The sequence below is a fragment of the Dasypus novemcinctus genome, chromosome 15, assembly GCF_030445035.2.
Source record: "Dasypus novemcinctus isolate mDasNov1 chromosome 15, mDasNov1.1.hap2, whole genome shotgun sequence".
In the NCBI taxonomy this organism is placed as follows: domain Eukaryota; kingdom Metazoa; phylum Chordata; class Mammalia; order Cingulata; family Dasypodidae; genus Dasypus; species Dasypus novemcinctus.
Window position 1 is genome coordinate 12,724,097 of NC_080687.1, and position 23,548 is coordinate 12,747,644.

Genomic DNA, 23,548 nt, shown 5'->3' on the forward strand with positions numbered 1-23,548 from the left:
TCCCTAGTGATGGAAAGTAAGCTATTACATGTTGTATTTAGCATTTCATCTAAAGAGATATTGAAATCAAACTGAGATTAGATACAGGATTCAGCAATATTTAGAAGGAAAAAGGTGGGTGGGTGCTGACTTCTCTATTAGACTTATGAAAAATAAAGGGTTCCAACAAAGTTCTGATCATAGTTAAGGAATTAAAGCTGACAAAGCGCCAATGAAGCTTGAATCAGATGAGGTCCCTTTGCTGGTCACCAAATGAATGGTTCACAGGAGTGGGAACAGACACTAGCCCATAAATCCCTAATATCTTAGGGATAAATATGAGGAAAGGCCAAAGTACATAAGACATGTTAGGTAGGCCTTTGGGATTTCACCTAACTTGTTTTTTGGAAGTCAAAGTAAATCCATGTTAAAAGTATGAAACTAAGCAATATGGAAATGTACTATTATCTAAAGAAAAACTTTTCTTTCATGGCTGTTTACCTAATCTTGCTTAAGTATTACATATTATATTCATAATTTTATTTCCTCCAATCACAATGCTAGAAAAGACCCTAAAAGTTATCTACCTAAACCCCCTAATCTCACAAATAAGAGAACTAAGATCTATAAGGGCAAATAAATTGCCAAAAGTCATAGTGCTAATTAGAGATTAGAGATGAGTCTGAACTCAATCTCCTGGCTCCCAATTTAAAGCTCTTTCCTCCCCATGAAGAACTTTCAGATCCTAACATGCCTTCTAATTCAGTTTGCTCCTTTGTGAATATGCACACTAACACCTATGAGTGTATGTACATATGGACACACACATGTCTATACATCTATCACCAAATATATCTACACCTACACATCTATACACATACTTCTGTAGCACTTGAAAAACAGCACAGTTCAGAAATATAACAAAAAAGTATATCAGTTTATTGAAAAGAATACTCCTGTGATAAGGTACTCATGCTTTCTGAGTGACCCATTAGAAATCAAATTTCCACATCTATGTTTATTTTAATATATTTATGATACGAAACGTAATAGTTAAGAGCATGGGCTTAATTAACCTCTAGGCTTTGAGCCCATGCATCTAATCCTCTAATCCCAGCCCTAACATTAAATTAGCCATGTAACCAAGGGCAAATTTGCTCAACCGTTCTAAGTCTCTTGTCCTCATCTGTAAAATTGAAAAATAATAGTACCAACTTCATAGGGTTCTTGTCAGAATGACACAGATAATGAATATAAAGTGTTTTGCCCAGGCTTTAGTACTTCATTACTCAGTAATTTAGCTGTTATTAACATTATCACTGACTACTAATTTCTGAGTTTTCTACAAAAGTATCCCAAAGAAAGTTTTTTATATACTTACCACACACACACAAAATCCTAATTATATTTTATTTAATTATTTTAAACAAGAGTATAACAGATTAAGAACCTCATTCAAGAAAAGTATTTTGCTTTTTATTTTTAGAGATTAAACAATTATCTCAAATTGATATTTAAATCCTACAACCGTCCAGTGCTTTTATTGAAAGGTTTTAATTTAAAAACACAAATTGTTTTCAGTCTTCTCATACTCTTCCACTCTTTCAAAGAAATTAGTTTGGCTGCCTAATTTCAGCATAGAGAAATGCAATTGAATCAGAAAGAAAATGAATCCCCCTGCTTGCCACTGAGTACCCTAATGGTGTTCAGACACAAAGGACACTCTCTACCTCATTCATAGCAACAGGGAAAACAAATTAATTCCAAGATTTATTGTGCATTTACATTTTAACTCTATTAGAATCTGAAATTAACACAATTGTAAAAGGCCCCTTTTCCTTTATGTAATCATGTCTCCAATAAAGTATTTCCCCTTTCCCTACATTCCTTAAAGCACGGAATTTGTCGTAAGTGCAGTATATAAGCAGGATAGTATCATTAATTCCTTTAGTCAAAGAAATGATCTTTTGGACTGTTTTATTTTCTAAAACTTAATGTAAGAAGCAAATTCTCTTGGTTTAAATTCTTTTTAAAAATTATTCATGTTCTATGATGCTCACTGGGCAAAGTAAAAGGATATAATATTTACATACATCAATTTTAATAGTCAAACATGTCTAAATAAAACTATATTATTTCATTTTATTGTAAATCTTAGTATTCTCTTTTGAAGGTGTTACTGTCTGGGTTCCTAGAGAACCCTGAAATTTCAGTCATAGAATATATAACTTAACTTGAAAGCAAATCAATGCTAAAAATAAATTATTTGATTGCCTTTTTATAAAAGAATAAACAGCCAGAAATTTTATTTCACCAGGACCAAAATGCATTAAATTGAATTTCACTGACACAAGCTCAAAGCTCTATTTTACCAGAGTGAAGTCACAAAAAAGAAGCCATCCCTAAAACTATTCCCTCTGGAAAACAAAAATCATTTTAAGTAATTTTAAAACTCTCTTGATATTTCATCCATTAAAAAAAAAAAATTCATCATACAAACAAAATCATTAAAGGCTGCTGAAAAACAAGCCCAAAGGGTTATTAACAAAAAATTATTTTTCCAAAACGCAGTGTTACTTTTCAGCTATCATAAATGACTAAGAAATGTTTATAAACTATACATTCAGCTATGGCTAAATTCCGTAATTCTCCTCAAATTATTCTTAACAGACTAAATAAAAACTTAACCATAATACAAAATGTGCTTAAAAATGCCTCCTGCCAATATATATCATAGTTTTAAAATAAAACACACAATAAAGTTAATCAAATTTGCATAACAGGGTTCTCTCTGTGAGATAAACCATAATTTAAAGTCACTAGAATTTTATAAAATAGATGACCAGTTGGTCAAATGTACTAATGTCTCATCTCATGGGATTGGGGTTTTTTCCTAATATGTCCCAAATTACATATTACTGGGGGTTGGAAGGATGGGGAGATGGTTTAAGACTTTGGAAAAACATTGTATGGGAAGTTCAACAAGCACAGTTTTAAAAATATGTATGTCATTACAGAGTTAATGCTTTAATGAGAAATCTAATTAGACAACAAAGTCAGCAGTATCTCCAGACGCTGATTTCTCAAATGTCACCAGACTATCCATTCCACTAAGAAGTACTTTTAAATACATGCAGCACCCAGAGTATCAAGTTTTCAAATCCCTACCTTTTGCAGATATCTATACTGCTTTACTCCCGCATACAAGTACTGAAACACACATTTCAAATTATCTTTCTTTAAGAGCCCATTTTAAATTATTTTAGAAAGATATTTCAATAAATCTAAGAAAAATGTTAAATATATTTCTTTTCCCAATATCCAGAAAACTAAACTATTTCTAAATGTTGCCTTCCCCCTTCACTCCAGCTAACTTCAGCTTTATGAATGGTTTCATTTTTTTAGTGCTAAAGTAGTTCTGAACATAACTCCTACCTAATTTAGGAAAACAAAGTATTTATTTTAAATGCTGAATAGCAGCTAACCAAACAGTGATGTTCAAGTAAAGCTACTCAGTTTCTAACAGACTCTAATAGACTCTGTAAGCTTTGACATTATCTTCCCAAAAATTTTCTCTAGTTTCAAAGACAACAGAGACAACATCCATCTTATAAGAGGAAAGAGTTAAGTATATTTTTAATACATTTTCTCCCCAACAATTGTCTTCTGTTTTGTCAATATTACAAAACATTACAAGACATTCATCTACTGACAAAGGAAAAATGAACACTTCACTTGACTGTTTAAGTAAATTGGGAGCATTACCAGTGATAGATTTAATTATGTTATTTCTAGGAAAGACTGTTTAAAGCAAAAAGACTATTTAAAGTTCCCTGCCAGCCGCTAAATTTGGGGGCAACAGCCTTAATATATAGCCCCTTATTTGTCACTTGTCTTTACCCACCACCCACCCTACAGCAAACCCCCATTGTTCTATGCAAAACTCATAGCTAATGATATTTAAATAGCCCTTGCTACATTTATTTTATGGACGATCACAGAAGAACGCTCAACAACCACGTTTGCGTGCTGTCTTTCCCCCAAAGTAAAATCCAAATATAATCATAAATCGATTACAAACTGGATGGGGGAAAGGATCACAGTTTCCCTTCCAGACATATGGATGTCACTCCAGAGGCCAGTGAGGAAATCCCCAGAAGGTAGCCATAATAAACCGACAAAAAAAAAATCATTTAAATTGACAATTTGTAACGACAAAAAAAAAACAAAACAAAACATCTAGTAGTGAAATCTAGTATTGAAACCCTTTAAGAGTGTATATCCCACAGGGTACAGGCGCCTATTCCCTATCAGCCACCCCAGAGGAACACAGAGGCAGCACGTAGGATAGCTCGTGGTTTTGGATCCCTCGTACACCACTTCCTCCCCGAACCTGGCTGGCGGGGACAGGCGCGGGTGTCGAGGAAGTGGGAGCAGGGCTGTCGGCGCCGCTCTTCCCCGGCCACCTGCCTCGGCCTGCGGGAGCCAGACCCACACACGCACTCACCCATCTTTCCTCTTGGCTTTGTAGACGTGACCATAAGTGCCTCTGCCAACTTTGCAGCCCTCGTATTCAAACAGGTCCTCGACCCGCTCCCGCTCGCTGCTCAGCTTCACTTTAAAGTCATAGTCCATTGTCACAGCCTCGGAGGCCGGGGAGCTGGGTCGGGGGGTCGGGGGACCGGGCTGGGCGCCGGGGAAGCACGGGCGGCTGCGGCCCCCGGGAACCCGCCCGCTCTACGCCCGGCGGCCGCAGCACCGGCCCGACGGAGGCGGCGAGAGCAGGAGGAGGCCCCGCGGGAGCGCCGGGGGCATCCAGGGGGGTGGCGGGGCCAGGCGGGCGAGGCTGGGGACGGAGCTCGGCGACTGCCCTTGTCCCCGGGCTCCGGAGCGCCGGCTCCCGCAGCCCTCTCGGCCGCCCGGCTGCTCCCGCGGCGGTGCGGCGGCGGGCGGCGCGGTGGGCCCTCCTCCTCCGACACGCACCCGCTCCTCTCTCTCGTACACACTCACACTCACTCACTCACTCGCGCTCCCATACACTCGACAGAAAGACAGCCGCCGCACAACAGCCGGTGCCTCCTCAGAGAGAGGAGGAGGGCGGGCCCTCGCAGAACCCGGCCCGACTGTCGCAAAACGTCGCGAAGCCGGGCCCTTTCAGCCGTCGAGCGGACTGCGCTACTCCCGTGGTCCCGGTCCCCGCAGCCGCCGGCTCTCGTGGACAGGGTCGGGGGGGACCGGTGAGGGGGCGGCTGCCCAGAGCCACACCGGGGCACAGTGCGTCCTGTCCCCAGTCGGGGTTGGCCGGCACTACAATGCCCAGGATGCACGGGTCGCACTGCGCCCACCCCTTCCACGACTCCGCCCCACACAGGGGAAACGTGGGCCGAGCTGCTTGATGGGATTTGTAGTCCGAGGTAAGATGCGTTCCAATTACTTGGCGGGGCGGGGTGGGGGGGTTTGACAATGAGTTCTTAAGAGTGATCTCGGGGATCAGCTTCATCAAAGAAATTCACGAGTGAGGGATGCAGGTTCATGTCGGAATCACATTTTGTGCAACTTCCAGACTGCAGATTTTAGAAAGCATGATCATTATGGGGGAAAGCCTGTATAATATTTGTAAATAGCTCGTGTGCTATGAATTGGGCTACTGTTGGCGTTCACAACCTCATAAAGACTGTACAGTGATATGGACTTGCACACATTAAGAGCATAAAGATGAGTGAATCAATAAGGAATGTCCACTCTGCTCCTAAATATTGTTACTCTGCAGGTAGATGACCATCCAAATGGTTCCATCAATTCAGAAGGAAGATTATTTTGGGTAGGGCCGACTGCACCACTCTCTATAAGAACACCAATTGTTAGACATGAGTTTACTGTAATAGGCCTCAATCCACGGAAGCTAATTTGTTGACAGTGTTAAGGCAGGAAAGGAGTCTGCTGGGAGAGTCCTGATATCTTGATAATATTCCCTCATTTTGTCTTATCCCCCTTATTTGCCATCTTTTTGTTTGTTTTTTGGTTTGCATTTGCTACCATTTTCACTAAAGCTCCCCAAACAGAATGTGATCTCTCCCACTTTTAAACCCCCATAACACTTTTTCTCCCCCGTCTATTTTGTGGGACTCATCAAATTCTGTTTCATAAATTCCTGTAGGAAGTCATATTTGTATCTTCCATAACACTACCATCATGCCTTGATAATGGTGCACATTAAACATTTGCTGAATTAATGAATAAGTAGGTTTATGTAAAAAATATCCATGCACAGTTTACGATAATGATGATGATAGTGATACTAATTTCTTTAAAATCTTCCAAAGGGCCCTTCTCTTTTTTAATTGCCTTGGAGAAAAGAGTGACTTCATCAATGGTTTAAATTAAGTTATTTTTACTTAGTGCATTAAATATTTAGTGCTTAAGTCCATTGACTCTGGTTAGATGGGCCTAGGTTTCGATTCTATTTTGCCATTTACTAGCAATGTGTGCTTGGTCTACTGACTACCTCTGAACTTCAGTTTCTTTCTTTGCAAAATGGAGATATAAAAGGCCCTCACTGCAAGTAGGTGCCTTAAAAATGTGACCTTTCATTAATGGGATATGACATGTTTCTGTTCAGTGATAGAAACTGAGTGACTCTAGCAGAACTGTGCCTTTTCAAAGTTAAAAGATTAAGTTTTTCCTGCATATGGTTTTAGACGAGACTCTTCCTGGAAATTCACTTTGTATTTCTTGAGAGACATGTGTTTTTTTTGTCCAAGAATTTACTTACAGATGTTGAGAAACCAAATCATCACCCTGGGGGAAAGGTCGTGAAGAGGCATGGGGCTGGGATTTGTCCTTCACTGTGGGTACCTACCCTCCACCCCTCTGCATACACACCATCTGCACACAATATTCCCGAACACTGAAGATCCTAGACTTTTTAAAATGTACTTTTGTCTACCATTTTGTTATATTATAGATGAAGGTGAGAATTCTCCCAGAAGGAATTGAATGTTCTGCCAATAATCCTGGGGTAGGAACAGAAGCTGGCCTTGGACCAGAGAGAGAATGGCTAGCCTGATATCCTTTCTGAAGCTAGCCTGAAAGTTAGGGGTCTGAACTCCAAGGTGGGGGAATTCAGTGGTACAAAGTAAGCTGTCTCTCTTAACACAGCCTCAGGATGGGGGCTAGGGAGAAGTGGGCAGTAGGTCCCCCTTCCAGGGGAGTGTAGAGCTAATGTGCTAGGAGCAGCATCTGATATAGGATTTTTTTTTTTTTAAGATTTATTTTATTTATTTCTCTCCTGCCACTCCCCCCCCCCCCCCCCCGCCCCCTCCCCGGTTGTCTGTTCTCTGTGTGTTCTTTGTCCACTTCTGTTGTCGTCAGCGGCACGGGAATCTGTGTTTCTTTTTCTTGTGTCATCTTGTGTCAGCTCTCCATGTGTGCGGCGCCATTCCTGGGCAGGCTGCACTTTCTTCCATGCTGGGCGGCTCTCCTTAGGGGCGCACTCCTTGTGCATGGGGCTCCTCTACGCAGGGGACACTCCTGCGTGGTGCGGCACTCCTTGCGCGCATCAGGACTGCACGCGGGCCAGCTCCACACAGGTCAAGGAGGCCCGGGGTTTGAACCGCGAACCTCCTATGTGGTAGATGGATGCCCTAACCACTGGACCAAGTCCGCTTCCCTAATACAGGGTTTTAAGTTTTTCTTTTCTCTGTGGTAATTCCCTTCTGTCATCCCCAAGCTAACAGCCTGATCTTAGCTGTGGGGTCTGTGTCCATGCTTGGAGGAGGGGGAAGAGCACCAGCCAGGGACTTAATTCTGAAAGATAAGTGGCCTACAAAGCCAAAGCAGTGTGCTAGGAGAGACTGTGGGACTTACGTGTATGTATTCCAAATTCTTGAGGAGCAGAACCAGTTTTAAGAATGGATTTCCTGTGATTCAAAGGATAGAGGTACAGGTTTAAATGTTATTTGAATGAATTGCATATATCAGGAACATGGAGCTGTCATTTCGGTTTGATTTTCAACTTCAGTTCATACTGATTTTACTTACATTGATGACCTCCAGTGTTGTAGAGTCTATGACTCTTGTTGGTCCACATAGCAAGCAATTCCCAAATACTGCTCATGCTTCCCTTCTTATGTTGTGGTTTTCAATCCCAAATTGAATATCTCCAGTCTTAACATGCCTCCCGAGCACCAGACCTACGTTTCAACTGCCTCCTGTATAGCATAAGGGGATGTTCTGCTATCATTTCCAATGTATAATTTCTGAAATGGAACACACGGTACTAATCCCTGAACTTCCCAGTTCCTGTGAGTAGGAAGCCCAGGGGACAGTCATTCAATTGAGGCCTTCATTACCTACACATGGCCCTTCACACTCTTGCCATATATGCCTGTTCTTAAGGCTGGAAAGCCCGTTCTCCTGCCATCTCTGACCTTTGCTCCAAGCCTTGCTTAGTGGGAAGCCTGCCCTGATTCTTGCAACTGGATATGATCTTTCTTTACCATGATCCCCTACCATAATCTGGCATACATTGCACTTTATTTGTAACTCACTTAGAAGCATCACAGCTACCTTATATTCTTATCATTTGTTTTATTCACTTACAAAAATCTGTCCTTTAATAAATGCCTTAATGGCTGGGTCTCTGACTTATTCATCTGTGTTCTCCTACAGTGGCCAGCACATAGTTTGCATAATTATTTTAATTAGAATGTGTTTTAATTGGATTGATTTTTCTAAAGGTCAGAGGGGGGGGATGACTGTCATTAAAAACATTTAACATCTTGCCTCAGTCTTGTCTCTGAAGATATACTTTTTGCAGCATGCAAAAAGACTTTTAGTGCTTCATGATATATTCATGTAAAAGCCCACATGGGTCGTCTTATAGTTGATCATTTCCAGTCTCTACAACTATTAATTCAATTCTCTCACTCAATATAAAAAGTATGCTTAAGTGGATAGCTTCTATACTTCCATTCTGCATTTTATGGATTGAATTGTGCCCCCTAAAGAGACATGTTCAAGTCTTAACCCTGAGTCCCATGAATGTATCTTATCTGGAAATAGGGTCTTTGAAGATGTGATTCATTAAGATGAAGCCAAAAAGAATTAGGGTAGGGCAGGATCCAGTATAACTGGTGTCCTTATAAGCAGAGGAAATTTGGACAGAGTGAATAAGAGAGACAGGGAGAAAGAGATGGCCATGTGATAGAGCCAGAGACTGAGTGATGCCACAAGCCTAAGAACATCCGGATTGCCAGCCATCAGAACCTTACCGACTTCAGAGGCAGCATGGTAATGGTAACACCTTGATTTCAGGCTTCTAACATCCAGAACTACGAGACAATAAATTTCAGTTTTTTAAACCAAGTAGTCTGTGGTATTTTGTTATAGCAGCCTTAGCAAACTAAGATACTGCAGGTAGAATTTTCATCATCTTTATCATCGTAAGGCACATATTAAGCATCTATATTTGAGCACAAGGAAAAAGCCAGTTGGGTCAATCTAAACACTAGCAGTTTTTAATTTTTCAAAGAAAATATTGATGAAAAAATTCTCAACTAATTCTATAAGCACCCAGAACATAATTTAGATCTTATAAACAATCAGACCCAGTAAACACTGCTGGAACTTTTCTCTTTTGCCCTTTATCATGGGAATGTCTTTCACTCTTGCAGAGTCATTTCCTTCACATGACTGGAAACATGACCACTAACAGTTGCTCGATTTTATATCAGGCAATGTCTGTCATTAGAGAAGAATTTACTCTATTTCTCAATTCCAGTTGTAAAAATCCTAGGAAGGATTCTGGTCCAGCTGGGTCAAGTGCCCATCCTGGACCCACTAAATGTGACCATGGAGACAAGGGTAACGTCAGAATGTGATAGTTCCTTCACTAGGAAGGACAAGGGAGATGATGTTAGGGAGCGCCCAGAATAATGGAGAAACTGGTAAGGATCATGAAGGAAATTAAAGAGGGTAATTTGGCAGAAAGTGATTAGGAGGAGATTGCTTTAGATTGGGTGTATGTAAAAGGGCCGTCTGAAGAAAGAATGCTTAAACTCAGACCTGAAAGATGAGCATTCTCTGTGAAGATAAGGAAGATTGTTCCAGGTAGTTCAGACAAACACAGAATCCCCAGGCTGGAATGAGGGAACGGAAAGAAGGCTTGTGTGGCAAGAGAGAGTGAGAAAAGTGTATGAGATAAAGACAGATTGGTAAGCAGGAACCATATTATGTAGGTCCTTTTAGGACAGAGTAAGGAGCTTGGATTTTATTTTTAGGGCAATAGGAAGTTGCTAAAAGGTTTTCATGAGGGGAGTGACTGATGTGATTTATTCTTTAAAAAGAAAATCCTGGCTGCTATGTAAGTTTGGGTTGTAGGAGGCAAGATTAAAAGATACAGAAAGAAATGAATATATATATATAGGGCCTGTTGATAAGTTGGATGGTAAGTGAAGAAAAGGAAGGAATTAAGATGACTTATGAGGATGCTGCCATTTACCAAGATGGAGAAGACTTTAAGAGGAACAAGTTTAGGGGAAAAAGTAAGAATTCATTTTTGGACATGTCAAACATAAGATGTCTCAGAAATTCAAGTGGAGAAACCTAATGGGCAGGTGGGTATGGGAATCAGAACCTCCAAAAAAAGGACAGGGCTAGAGGTAAAAATTTGGAAATCACCAGCCATCAGAGTTGATTAGCTCACCTACAAAGTGTGTTACCATGAGAAAAGTGAAGATCCCTAAGGACCTCTAGCATTTAAGGGCTGGTAGAAGAAGAGCCAAAAAGGGAGATTGAGAAGAAGAGACCAGAGAGTTATTTAGGAAATTAAGAAGTATGAGCAAAGGGAAGCAGATGTGGCTCAAGTGATAAGACCTCTTCCTACCATATGGGAGGACCCAGGTTTGATCCCTGGGGCCTCCTGGTGAAAAAGAAGAAGAGAGAGTATCCCTGTGCCGTAAGTCAGGTACCCATGTAGGTGCCAACGTGGTGAACCAAGTGCCCACGTGAGCGCCCAGGTGGTGAGCAAGGGCCCGTGCAGCAAGCCAGTGCCCACGCAAATGAGTCAGGCAGCAAGATGATGGCACAACAAAAGAAAGACGAAGGGGAGAGTCAAGGTGAAGCACAGCAGGGACCAGGAACTGAGGTGGCACGACTGAAAGGAGGAAACCTTTCTCCACATGAGAGGTCCCCAGGATTGAATCCCAGTGAATCCTAGAGGAGAAAGACAAGAAGAGAAGACAAAAAGAAAAATAGATGTAGAAATCACACAGTGAATAAACACAGACAGCAAAAACAGCAGGGCGGGGGAAGCAGGGGGTAAGAAAAAGTATAAGCAGGGGAAATAGATTAAAATAAAGAATTATCTTGTTTGTTTGCCTATTTTTGTTGTTATTGAAATAATGAAAATGCTTATAATGATTGAAATGATGAATGCACAACTATGTGATTTTACCAGATACCACTGATTGTATACCTTGGATGAATTGTATGCTTTATTAATATGTATAAATAAAATTGATTTTAAAAAAATTTGGTGTCACAAAGAAAAAGGGAAGGAATGGTCAACAGTATTAAATGCTGCTGAGAAGTCAATCAAGATAAAAACTTGTGTGTTTAATTTATCACATTATTTCTCAAACTGTTTAAAACTTATTGCCCTCCCATGGAATATTTTTAAACTGTTTTTTTTTTTTCCTAACTGCTCTTGCCCCCCTCCTCATGAGAATTTAGTACCAAAGCTATGCTCTCTATCTGCCTATGTACTATGGCACTTTGGAGGGCCATGAACAGTTGTAATATCTAAGGGTTGTTTTTTTTTTATTCCGTTCTGGATTGAATTGTGTCCCCCCAAAAGATTTGTGGAGGTCTTAATCCCCAGTGCCTCAGAATGTGACCTAATTTGGAAATAAGGTCATTACAAATAGAATTAGGCAACTCGAAATGAGGCCACACTGGAGTAGGTACAACCCTTAATCCAATCTGACTGGTATTTTCGTTTGCTAAGGCTGCCCATGTAAAATGCCAGAAATGGGCTGGCTCTTACAGTATCAGGGGGGATTTACTGGGGAAAATGCTTACAGTTCCAAAGCTGTGAAAATGCCCAAATCAAGGCATCATCAGCGAGGTGGCAGTTGATCAGAGAACTTGGATCTCAGTGGCTGGGAGCTGTGCCACAGTTTCATCCCCAGTAGGTTGGCAACTTCAGCCTCAACCAAACCCACCATGAGGAGCTAAGTCAGCTGACAATTAAAGACACAGAATAACCTTAGGGCAGCAGGGAAGAATTGAATAAAGAGTGCTACCTGCTGGGTACTTGAGGAAAACCTGGATTGGGGGACACATCAAAGAGAAGATTAGAGGCCTTCAGGGTCTCTTCTCCAGAGCACATTGGCATCCATCTACACCTCTTTCATAGGTTCCTGAGATGGTTTTGACTGGGAAACCGGAGCTGGGAAGGTTGTCTCCAGGGGGACACTTCTACCAAAATTAGCCCTCTAGGAAAGAGCAGTGAGTGAAAACAGAAAGAGTATTAAAAATATACAGAGGCCAATAAAAAAACAAATGGAACAGACTGACATTTGCACAAGAGGAAAAAAGAAGTTTTAGCAAAAAGCCAACCAATAAGAAAGCCATAGGCTAAAGAAAGAAACTGAGCACAGAACAAACACAATAAAAAAATCATACGCCAAGACACTAGCAAAAAATTATAAGCCATGCTAAGGCATCATCAGAGATGCTTTCTTGCCCAAGTTTGGCTGCTGGTCAGATCCTAGGCTCTTGCCACATGGGGAGGAAAAATGGTGGCTCTCTGTCTGGACCTCTGTCTTCTCCAGGCTCGGTTGTGGGTGATCAGGCACTTGGCTGGATTCATCTCTTCAGTCTTGAGCTGCTCCATGGGGCTAGCCTCTCTGGGCTTCTTTTGTCTTTCTGTGACTGCAGGCCATCCTGTCTCTTACAATTGCAGGCAAATGGCAGCTTCCTTTCTCTGAGTCTCTCCTTTCTCTCTGTGTGTTCTCAATTTATATAAGACCCAGCAAAAGGTGGAGACCCAACCTGGGTCACCGCTCACTGCTGTAGTCCAATCAAAAGCTCTAAAGCAATCTAATTGAAAGTGATCTAATTGAATCTAATGCAACTAAAGGGCCCCACATCCAAAGGAACATAATCTTTTCTGGGACTCACAAAATTCAGACCATCACAGAAGAGGAGAGGAGACACAGGCAGACAGAGAGAGGCAAGACGGTGATGAAGCAGAGATTGGAGTAATACCACCAGAAGTCGAGGAATGCCAACATTTGCCAGTTATTGTTAGAAGCCAAGAGGGAGACATGGATCAAATTCTTCCCTAAAAATTTTGGAGGGAGGTGACCCTTCTGACACTTTGATTTTGGACTTCTGGCCTCCAGAACTGTGAAACAGTGTTGTTTTAAGTTACTCTGCTTATGGTACTTTGTTACAGCAGTTCAAGCAAATTAAGACAGCTCCTAAAGAACTAATTATTGCCCTCTTGGGATATTGTCCCATTGAGAATATATGATTTATCGATATACAGATCATCTTTAGCACTAACAAAATCAGTTTGGGTGACAAGGTAGTGGTCAAAGCCAGTCTGACTTGGACTGAAGAGTGAGTTCAAAGTCAGGAAACGGAACAATGACTGTTGACAAATTTATAGCAGAATGGTGAAGAGAACTGACTCTGTGGCCATGAAGTCTGGCTTCTGTACCTGAACCTGCCCCTTACCAGGGAAAGCTTCTTTACGTCCCTGTGCCTCAGTTTCCTTATTTGTAATATCGGAATAACAATAGTAACCACATCATAAGGTTGTTGGGGGCTTAAGGGAGTTAATAAGATATCTAAAGTATGTAGAATTGTGCCTAAATTTGATAACTGCTCTGTATATGGTAGCTATTATTTTAATTCAAGAAGTTTAGCTATAAAGGAGAGAAGAAAGATGGAGCCTACAGCATAGAGTTCAATATCAAAGGCAGGGAAGCTATCATGAGAGACTGGAGATATTTCCTTGCCGACTGGAAGGAGCCAGTTGCTAGGGAGATATTGAGGATAACAGTTCAGTATCCCTAAAGTAGCACCCAGAGCATAGGTGGAGGGATTGATTTTGAGCAGGAGAAAAGAATAGAAATTGTATCAAGTATCTATTGCTGCCTGACATACAGCCCTAATACCTAGTGGCATGAAACGGCAATGCTTCTCGATTTCACACCATGCTGTAAGCTGGCTGGGCTCAGCTGAGCAGTTCTGTTGGTCTCGCCTGAGCTGACCCATGTGGCTGCAGTCATTTGCTAGACTGCAGGGAGGGCTTGCGATGGCCTGATTTGCATGGTTGTGACTTCAGTGTGTTTCTCTCCCCACATGGTCTTTCACCATTCAGTAAGTCAAACTCAAAGTTCCTTACACAGAGTTCTTTAAAAGGGCAAAGGCAAAAGGTGTAAGGTCTCTTGAGGCCCACATTCTAGAAGTCACACAACAGTAGCTCCACCACATCCTGATGGTTCAAGCAAATCACAGGTTTAGCCCAGGTTCAAGGGGAGGGGAGAGAGATGGCATTTCTTAATAGAAGAAACTGCAAAATATTGTGCCCAGATTTTCAATCTACCACAGGGATAGGAATCTGTAGATTTGGAAGAGAAATTTGATGCAGTTCCTTTTCAGACAACTTTGGTTGTCTCTGCAATGGAAAAGTAAAGCTCACCTGCTGTGAATGAGGGGGAATGGTGGGAAAGAGAGAAAGCAATGGTTGCATGTTTGAGAAGGTTGCAGGTTTAAAACAATCCTGGGGCAGAGTGGGGGGAGCTGGCAGGATATGTCTATAGAATTCCTAGCCAATGTTGGGGGCCCATTTGCAGGTGCGGCTGTGCATGTGCATCAATAGCCATCTGCCCCATTGTGTGATTTTCATCACCAGCACTCAGCAGCCCAGGTGGTGGCTGAGCACAGACAGATGTTGGATTCATCCAGGGCTGGGGCCTTGCCAGCTGGTTATGATGACAAGCTAATGGGACAAGGGAGGTTAGGATTATTGGCAGGAGAGTAGTTAAAATGACAGACCATGACATTTAAGCTGTAAGGAGGAAGATGAAGATAGGATTTACCCTTTCATATCATAAATTACACAAGTCTTGAGTTTTTTTATTTAAACTTTTGCAAGATAATTAAAGAAATACCCTCATTCAGTGATTCCTTGGTATCTGTGCATTGTACCAAGGCACTTTCATCAAATATATACTACGTAAAACAGACAGCTGAAACAACAATGTAAATAATAGGTAAAAAACGATTCCTCATTACCATGAAAACCCCTCAAAGTTGTTGCTAATGAATTCTGCTCTCATGTTCTAGAAGTATTAAGGAAAATTTACCTCTTTAAATTATATACAGGACAATGATCTTTTCCTTTTTTTCTCCTATTGGACACCTGTTTTTGAGTCAGAAAAAATAAAATTTTCAGTTCAAAATATATTTTGCTACACAACCAGGTAGCAGGGAATCAATAGGAACAGTTCAATAGGTTTAGTTCATATTTCTGTTTGTCGAGGCTTAATATATTACCCTGGCTTCTGGATTCCAATGTTTCACCTTCCAGCTAGCTGGACCGTGTTTCTCTGGCCCAGTCATCAGGAAAGCCAAGTCTTTTCTGGCTGGTTCCAGTACAAACATGCATCTCCTGTCAGCTCCCAGCTCTCTTTCTATCGCACATAAACATGGCTAGGTCACCTCTGCAACCACCAGTACTTGATACCTGAAGCTGTTTGTTTCCATGCAACCCCATGCCCAGAACCTCTTGAACTTACTTATTCTCCCGTAGCAGCCCTTCCCCCAGTAGCCAAGGTCAAGTTCCAGTAGATATTGCTCTGAAAACCTACATCCTGTTTAAATTTTAAAATGGTGGTTTATTTACGTCATTCCCCTGCTCAGAAATCTTCAGTGATCCTATGTGACCTTTCCTTGCCTATTGTATAAAGTTCAAATGTCTTTTTCTACTATCCCAGGCTCTGTGTTTACTTAAGCCTGACAAAAATAATTTAAGGCAGCTTGCAATGGAAACCTCAAAATTAGATTAAAGTAATTAGGTCCACATAGCTAAATTAACTCCACAATCTGAGCGCTCCTACATCTCCAGTATAGCTTCTAACCCGTTTCTCATAAGGTATCTCCTACCCAGTAGAACAGTAGTTTTCAGTCTTGTGTAAATATTAGAATTACCTGGGGAATCACCCAGCAACTCTGATGTGATTATTCTGGGGTACATTGGGATTTGTAAAAGCTCCCTGTACTTTCAAGGTTGAGAACCATATGCGTTTCCTGCTTCTCCCTATAATATTCATCATCCCACTCCTATCCCCATCAACATTCTCCTTTTCTTCTTTACTTCTCTGAACACCTACCCCATTCTTTGAGACCTGAATCATGTTTTACTTGATTCTTTCCTTACCATCCAATATCCAGAGAACATACGCCCATAGCACATTTATTCCTTGTTTACCACTTCTTTGGCACTTAACAAATACTTCTTTTACCTTTGTGTGTTTATACCATCTCTTCCACAGGTGTAAAAGAGCAGGAGCTCTTTTCTAAACCTCTTTTCAATACCAGTACCTACCAATGCTTTTCATGTTATGTAACATTTGTTGTGTATTGTGGGAGACGATGAGGATGGTGGTGATGCTGATGATAAAGATGGTGATGATGATGGTAATAATAAGGGTGAAGATGCTGCTGCTGCTGCTTATGATAAGGGTGATGATGTTAATGTTGATGATGAGAAGAGTGGTGATGGTGATGGTGGTGGTGATGAAGACACTGGAGTAGATGCCACTGGTGCTCTGACTTATCCCCTCAGATTTCTTTATCTCTTTGTGGAATTGCCCTTCCACTACTAGAACTCAGTTTCCCTGTCACACAGAACACTGGAAGTGCCTGGGAATTAAGCCACCTCATACTTGCCCCACCCCTCCGACCCGCAACTTAACTAATGACTGTGGGCATGACTATGAATTCTCCAGTTCTATCAACCCCTGATTGGGACAACATTGGGGTGACTTAACCATCTCCTCTGTCTTATCTGTGTCTGAGTTAACGTTGACATTGCACCTTTGCTCAGCCTCCTTTCCTTCCCAGTTCCACTCCCCCACTGTTATTTTCCTGAAAATGCTTCCTAAATAAATCATTTTCACATGAATGTTTGTCTAAAGATCTGCTTCTAGGGTAGCCATCCTAAGACAGATGATAATACTATAATGGTAACAGTAATAGTCATAGAAGCTAATATTTATTGAATATCTTCTATGCACAAGGTATTAACTCATGTAATCCCCAGAATTAGGTAGTTACTGTGGTTATCCTCATTTTACAGATGAAGAAACTGAGGCAGGTAGGACCTAAGTAATTTGCCCAGATCACGCAGATAACACAAGGAACTGGAAAAGGAAAAGGATAAACTTAAAGGCCTAGGACCTTTAAGTCCAGGTCAAATATAATTTAAAAAATCAATTAATGCCAACCAAATTATCACTTAAATAAGTTTTGTGGGCCAGTTAGAAACCAAACTACTACTACGTATATATATTATTCTTTGACAAAGTAAGCTCTGAGTTGCAATAAGCAATTTACATACTTTCAAAACACAACCAATTTGTAAGTAGGTACTTCATTTCTAGTTGACTTCAGAAAATCCTCCTCTTCTTCTATTCTCCTCACTTCTCCTCACTCCTCCCCACACAAACTTTCTTAATAGTATATGCCCTTGATACCAGGAAGTAAAATCCATATTTGGACAATTAATAATTTAGATCCATTACAGATTAAGTAAGTATTTTTGGACTAGCCTGGGAACTACCACTTATGCTTGCTTTGTAGAATATGCATTCTAAATTATGAACAAATGCTTATTGAAATGACTTTATGAAATATACTATTTATAGGTTAACAAATTTTGTATAATATTGCTGCTTTGATGGCATTATGAACTTTTACATCTCTAAGTTAACATTTAAATTTTACAGTAGTCTGATATAGCTATCTATATATAGTAAACCATATGGAGAAAAAAATAGATAAGAGCATGTTTATTCTTTAATTAACCCACAAAACAAAAATTTAGTAATAACGGAAGCTTTTCCATTTAGTATTTGTGGGATCCTGTGCAAGGTATATAATGTCTCTTGGCTTTAGTTTCTATATTGGTGAAGTAGGAATATTACCAATATTGTTTTGGGGATTAGAGAAACTGAATTTAAACAGTCCAACACAGGGCCTGGTGCACAGTAGATCGTCAATCAATTGCATCAAATGATAATGATTATAATTACCTGGGAGAATTTTGACCAGTCTAACCTAGTGCCTTTAAAGTCTATGACTTCTTTTGAAATATGCAAAAAGGGTTCATAAAAAAGAACAAAAAAATTCACTTGTTCACAGATCTAGCTTTTTGTACCACACCTCCACTTCTTACCTCACTCTTTATTCTTGTCATCTTGTTTTTCCTGTGCTCCTCCAATTGGATGTTCTTGTCTCCCATTCTCCCCATTCTCAGCTCAGGTCATCATAATCACTTCCAGCTATGACTGTTCAATTATCTTAAAAAAGACAATTTTCAATAAGGCATTTCAGGTGACTTGTTAGGGGAACCATTCCCCGCGACCCAATCCCTACTCCATCCCCACCCCTTTATCCATCCAACAATATTTATTGAGCTCCACCAACTACTATGAAAACAGCTATATGGTGTCTGGAACATGGTGGTGCTCATAAATGTTTATTTTCTTTTCCACCAACATTGACCTTTCCATGAACTTGATCATCACTATTCTGTTGCCTCTTCTAAAATCTTTCACTTTAATCTTCCACTCCTTTCCCAAGGCTGTCTTTTTATATGTCTGAGTAAAATTTGATAACTTTGACCTCTATTTAATGTATACATGGGCAGAGATAATTATCTTTGGAGGCTGAAAGCAGGAAAGGTGAGGGGTTTCTAAGACTTGGGCTAGAGTTATTGAGACTGGGGCTCTTCTCTGTGGGCCATTGTTCCATTTGTGATCATTGAAATGGAAAATTAATTATCTTAGGTCAACTTTATTTATAAGTGGGATTTAATATTGTTAAAATCATAGGTGCCCAGGCCCAATCACAGACTAACTAAATCTGTATATTTGGGGAGCTAGGCCTGTGCATTAATATTTTTAATAGCTCCTTAGAGGATATGAGGATATCCTTAGAGGATAGCCAGAATCAAGAGCCATAGTTATGGCCTCAGGGGACTCCTCCAGGACCACCTAACAGCAAAGTAGGTGTGGTGGTAGTCCACTGGTCACACCATTCGGAGGTTGTCCATAGGACAGAGCAATGGCCTCTTGAAGGCAGAGCTGAGGCTCCAGCTGGTGAAGATGGAACTTTATCATTCAGGGTACAATGTACTCCTTAAACTAATGGCAGGTGGTAATTGATGGCTGGGGCAGCCAAGGTTTTCTGATTCTGGCTTTAGATTCCTGTGTTGTAGGCAGCATGACCTTGAACTCACGAGGCAACTGAGTTCACCTGGCAACTTCAGAAGCAGTAGCTCTTCTCTCAGATCAGTTCTGTAGCATCAAGGGAATCATTCCTCAGCCCAGAGTCCATTTATCTAGACATTGCAAAGCTTCTGTAGGTGCCTGATTCCCTGTAATAAATCCCTTTTGGCTCTGAAAATGTAGTGATTTTTTGTATTCAGCTCCAAACCTGACCAATTCCAAGGAATACTGTTTAGCTGCAAGAAACCCAGTTAAAGAACCTACGTAAAGGGAGAAAATAGTATAAAGACACAGGAGACTCTCAGATACACATTTGTTGGCAGAATAGCTGAGACTCTTGGGAACAAGGAGCTCTTTTTTTCTTTTCTAATTATCTCTTTGCTTGTCCATGGCCATCACTTGAGTGGTCTTAGCTGTTTGGTCCACATTATCTTTCTATTCTTTTACCCACAGTTTACCAACAAAGTCTCCATGGCATAATTCCAAATTCCCAGAACACTTGGGACTGGTACCTTGTTTCTAACAGCTGTGGCTAGAGAGGTGAGGTCGTCTGGTCACCATGGAATGGTTCCTTCCAAGCAGTGGGTAGGTTTTCTGAGAGGAAATGATGGGTGTCTCTAGAACATGGGCTTAGAAAATGGCACCTGCTGCTTCCCTGGGCTCACACTTCCAAGTTTCTGCTCGAGTGAAATTCTGAGCTATTGATGTAATCTGAGGTGTCCTCAGGTGGATTTTATATGCAGAATAGAATTATTCTGAAGTGTCTCATCAGGAATGAAGAAGTAATACCTGCTACAACATGGATGACCCTTGAAAACATTGTGCTAAGGGAAAGAAGCCAGACATAAACAGCCACATATTATATGATTTTGTTTATATGAAATGTCCAGAATAGGAAATTCATAGAGACAGAAAGTAGATTAGTGATTATCAGGGCATGGTAGGGAGGGAGAATAAGAGAAGGAATGGCAAATGCCTGCAAATGGGTATGGGGTTTCTTTTTCAGGGTGATGAAATATTCTAAATTTAGGTAGTGCTGATGGTTGCACAACTCTGAATTGAAACCACTGAATTGTACACTTAAAATGGGTGAGTTTTATGATTTGTGAATTATATCTCAGTAAAGAAATTTAAAAAGGTATTTTAAAAGGAAATAAAATATTGTTTTTAAAAAGAGAAGTGTATCTTCACTTTATACAGTTGGTATTGAATTTATTAAATTTCCAAATTCAATGCCCTAGTTATACCTTAGGCTTTTAAAATAAAGTTATTATTCTAGTGAAAAGTATAGTAAACTTTAACAGTCATTTACTTTTTATCCCATTTGCATACTTTTTAAATTAATCATCTTCAAACATTTTGAGCTGTAGTTATAAATTTAATATTTATTTCCTTCAACACTTCTTTAAATGTTTGATTTAAGTCCTTACTCATTCTTAAATAGTAATTTTAAATGTAATAAATACAACTTAATATGACAAACCTAACTTTTCCTTTAGTTATTCTGATACTGTACATAAACCTAGTAAGATTTCAACTAAACTTAGAGGTCCAAATCAGTTACTCATTTTTTGATGTATTAGGGCCTAGGATTGAACCCAGGGCTCTTATGTGGGAAGCCAATGCTCAACCACTGAGCCACATCAGTTCTCCTGAGTTGAGTTTTTTGTTTGTTTGCTTATTGTTTGTTTGTTTGTTTTTAGGAGGCACCAGGGACCTGAAACCAGCATCTCCCATGTGGTAAGCAGGTGCTCAACTGCTTGAGCCACATCTGCCCCCAAGGCTATCTTTTTTTTTCAATTTTTTTTTTTTAAAGAAGCTTTAGATGACATAAATATTACATAAAAAATGTAAGGGATTCCCATATGCCCTCTCTTTCCCGCCCCCCCCCCCCCCCACTTTTCCACATTAACAACATCCTTCATTAGTGTGGTACATTTGTTCCAATGCATTCTTTTAAATCTTTTTATTCTTAATTCTAAAAGTCCTGGCGTTAAAAGATTCATATATACTAAAGAGACCAGGTACCATTCCAGTAAATTGCTCTTAATTAGATCAGAGATTTTAGCAGGTTGTGAGATCTGGAAATACAGATATCCATAGATATCCATAATGGTTCCTTTCACTGTCCCAACCTATTTCTCTTTTATAGTCACTTTGTCTTGGGCTCCAAAAAATGAAGCAAGGTGTTGGATTCACAGTCTGTACTTTATCTGATTCTCTATCTGCTCACAAACACCTGCAGCTTCCTGTCAGGTAAATCACTAAATTGGATTGTACATTTCCTTAACTTTTAAGATGTCCTTTCCATTTACCATTTAAAAAGTGTTCACACTTGATATTATATTGAATTCTTTTAAAACTTATGTGAATAATTAAAAGGATTTCTGCCTGTGGCTTTCTCTGACTGGCAGTCACAATTTCTGAGGTCATTCATTATACTAATGAATATACTAGTTCAACTTACAAACATTTTGCATTTTTCTTTTTTGTTTTTTCTCTGCTTATCCATGCAGTAGGGTGGGTAAAATATTCTGCCAAGTACTGGACTAAGTTTTGGGACTATAAAATGAATAAAGCCCTTTATTCACACTGAGGAGTTTAGACTCCAGATGAGGGAGACCTATCAATTAGCACAAATTCATTTGCACTTGTTCAATGGCTGTCTTTTTCCATGGAACTGTTAGATCCAGGAGAGCAGGTATCTTTTTTTATTCATTGTTGCTATCTTCAGCAACTAACAGACAGTGGACACTAGGTATTTGTTAAATATATGAACAACTGCTACAAACGGGTTAAACAGAAGGAGCTATGGGAACCCCAGGAGGGACATTGCCTGGTTTTGTGTGTGTATATTGGGCTATAAGTGACATTCCACAGTTATCACTGTAGAGCTTTCAGGAAAAAGTTTTTGAAGGTGAGATGTGAGCTGAGTCCTGGGAGATAGAGGAAATTAGGTGTCATGGTTAAGTTCATGTGTCAATTTAGCTAGATTATAGTGTCCAGTTGTTTGGTCAAGCAAGCACTGGCCTGTTTACTCTGAGGGTATTTTGTAGATGGATTAGTCAGTTGATTGCATCTATGGCTGGTAACATCTACAGTCAACTAAGGAGACTGCCTTTAGCAATGAGAAGGGTCTCCTCATCCAATCTGTTGGAGGCCTTAAAGGGAGAAATTATTATTTCAGCAGTCAGAAAGAACTTCTCTCAACTTCAGCCAGCCACTTCTCCTGGGGAATTCATTGTCACTTTCACTGAGTTTCCAACTTGCAGCATGCCCTGCAGAATTTGGACTTGCCAATCCACAGTCATGATATATATCTCCCCATGATATGTGTGTGTGTGTGTGTATATATCTCCTGTGGGCTCTGTTTCTCTAAAGAATCCTGGTTAATACATTAGGTAAAAGTAGTTGTGGGTGGCTTAGGAGTTCTTTTATCATTATGGAGAAACTTCAGGTAGTTCCAGAGTGTCAAGAAGAGATCAGTCTGTAGAGGGACGCAGCAGGGGTGAGATCTTGAGGGTTTTTGAAGCTGTGACATTTAAATATTTCTATTTTAGTATCTATCGCAATCTTATTTATTCATATACCCCACACTACCTTGGTAGCCCACTGATGCTAAGGGCTGCATCTTTTTTGTTACCCAGATGCCCAGCATTAACAGGACTATTGTGGTTCCTCAACAGTGTAGGAAAACGAATGAACAAAAGAAGAAGGGATGATGCCTAACAGCAGGATAAGCACTGCCCACTGACTAAGTCGTTTGGATGGTGGGGATGTAAGGAAAGGAGGTTCCACCAGGCTGAGCAGAGACCTAGGCAAGGACCTAACTAGAGGTAAGATGAGTTTGGTAAGCACCACATCTCAGAAGTAAAACCAGAAACAGGCACGTGGGGGGAGCTTCAAACTACATTTGGCGGGGAGGGGCGGGGTAGTTAAAAAACCTTAAACTTTATTAGGGTTTCTGACTTCCAAGTCCCGATAAGCAGTAAGGAAAAGGGCCTAACTGTTGAGTTACGTGACACCCGGACAGCAAAGGG

General features: G+C 40.4%; 2 protein-coding genes across 4 annotated transcripts in view; one reads left to right on the forward strand and one right to left on the reverse strand.

Annotated features, from left to right (window-relative positions):
• CDK8 (cyclin dependent kinase 8) overlaps nucleotides 1-4,912 on the reverse strand; it is a 145,443-nt gene extending 140,531 nt beyond the window's left edge. Inside the window, exon 1 of one of the 2 annotated variants that reach the window (XM_004453096.5) lies at nucleotides 4,487-4,912. In XM_004453096.5, coding sequence (XP_004453153.1) covers nucleotides 4,487-4,614 — 128 coding nt within the window. In that variant the 5' untranslated portion in view covers nucleotides 4,615-4,912. The remainder of the gene's footprint in view (nucleotides 1-4,486) is intronic. The other variant, XM_004453097.5, reaches the window with a different exon arrangement.
• Nucleotides 4,913-5,109: 197 nt separating this feature from the next.
• RNF6 (ring finger protein 6) overlaps nucleotides 5,110-23,548 on the forward strand; it is a 28,101-nt gene continuing 9,662 nt past the window's right edge. The window contains exons 1-4 of one of the 2 annotated variants that reach the window (XM_058277042.1): nucleotides 5,110-5,393; nucleotides 21,212-21,248; nucleotides 21,661-21,764; nucleotides 23,195-23,344. The gene's annotated coding sequence lies outside the window, so the exon portion shown is untranslated. The remainder of the gene's footprint in view (nucleotides 5,394-21,211; nucleotides 21,249-21,660; nucleotides 21,765-23,194; nucleotides 23,345-23,548) is intronic. The other variant, XM_058277041.1, reaches the window with a different exon arrangement.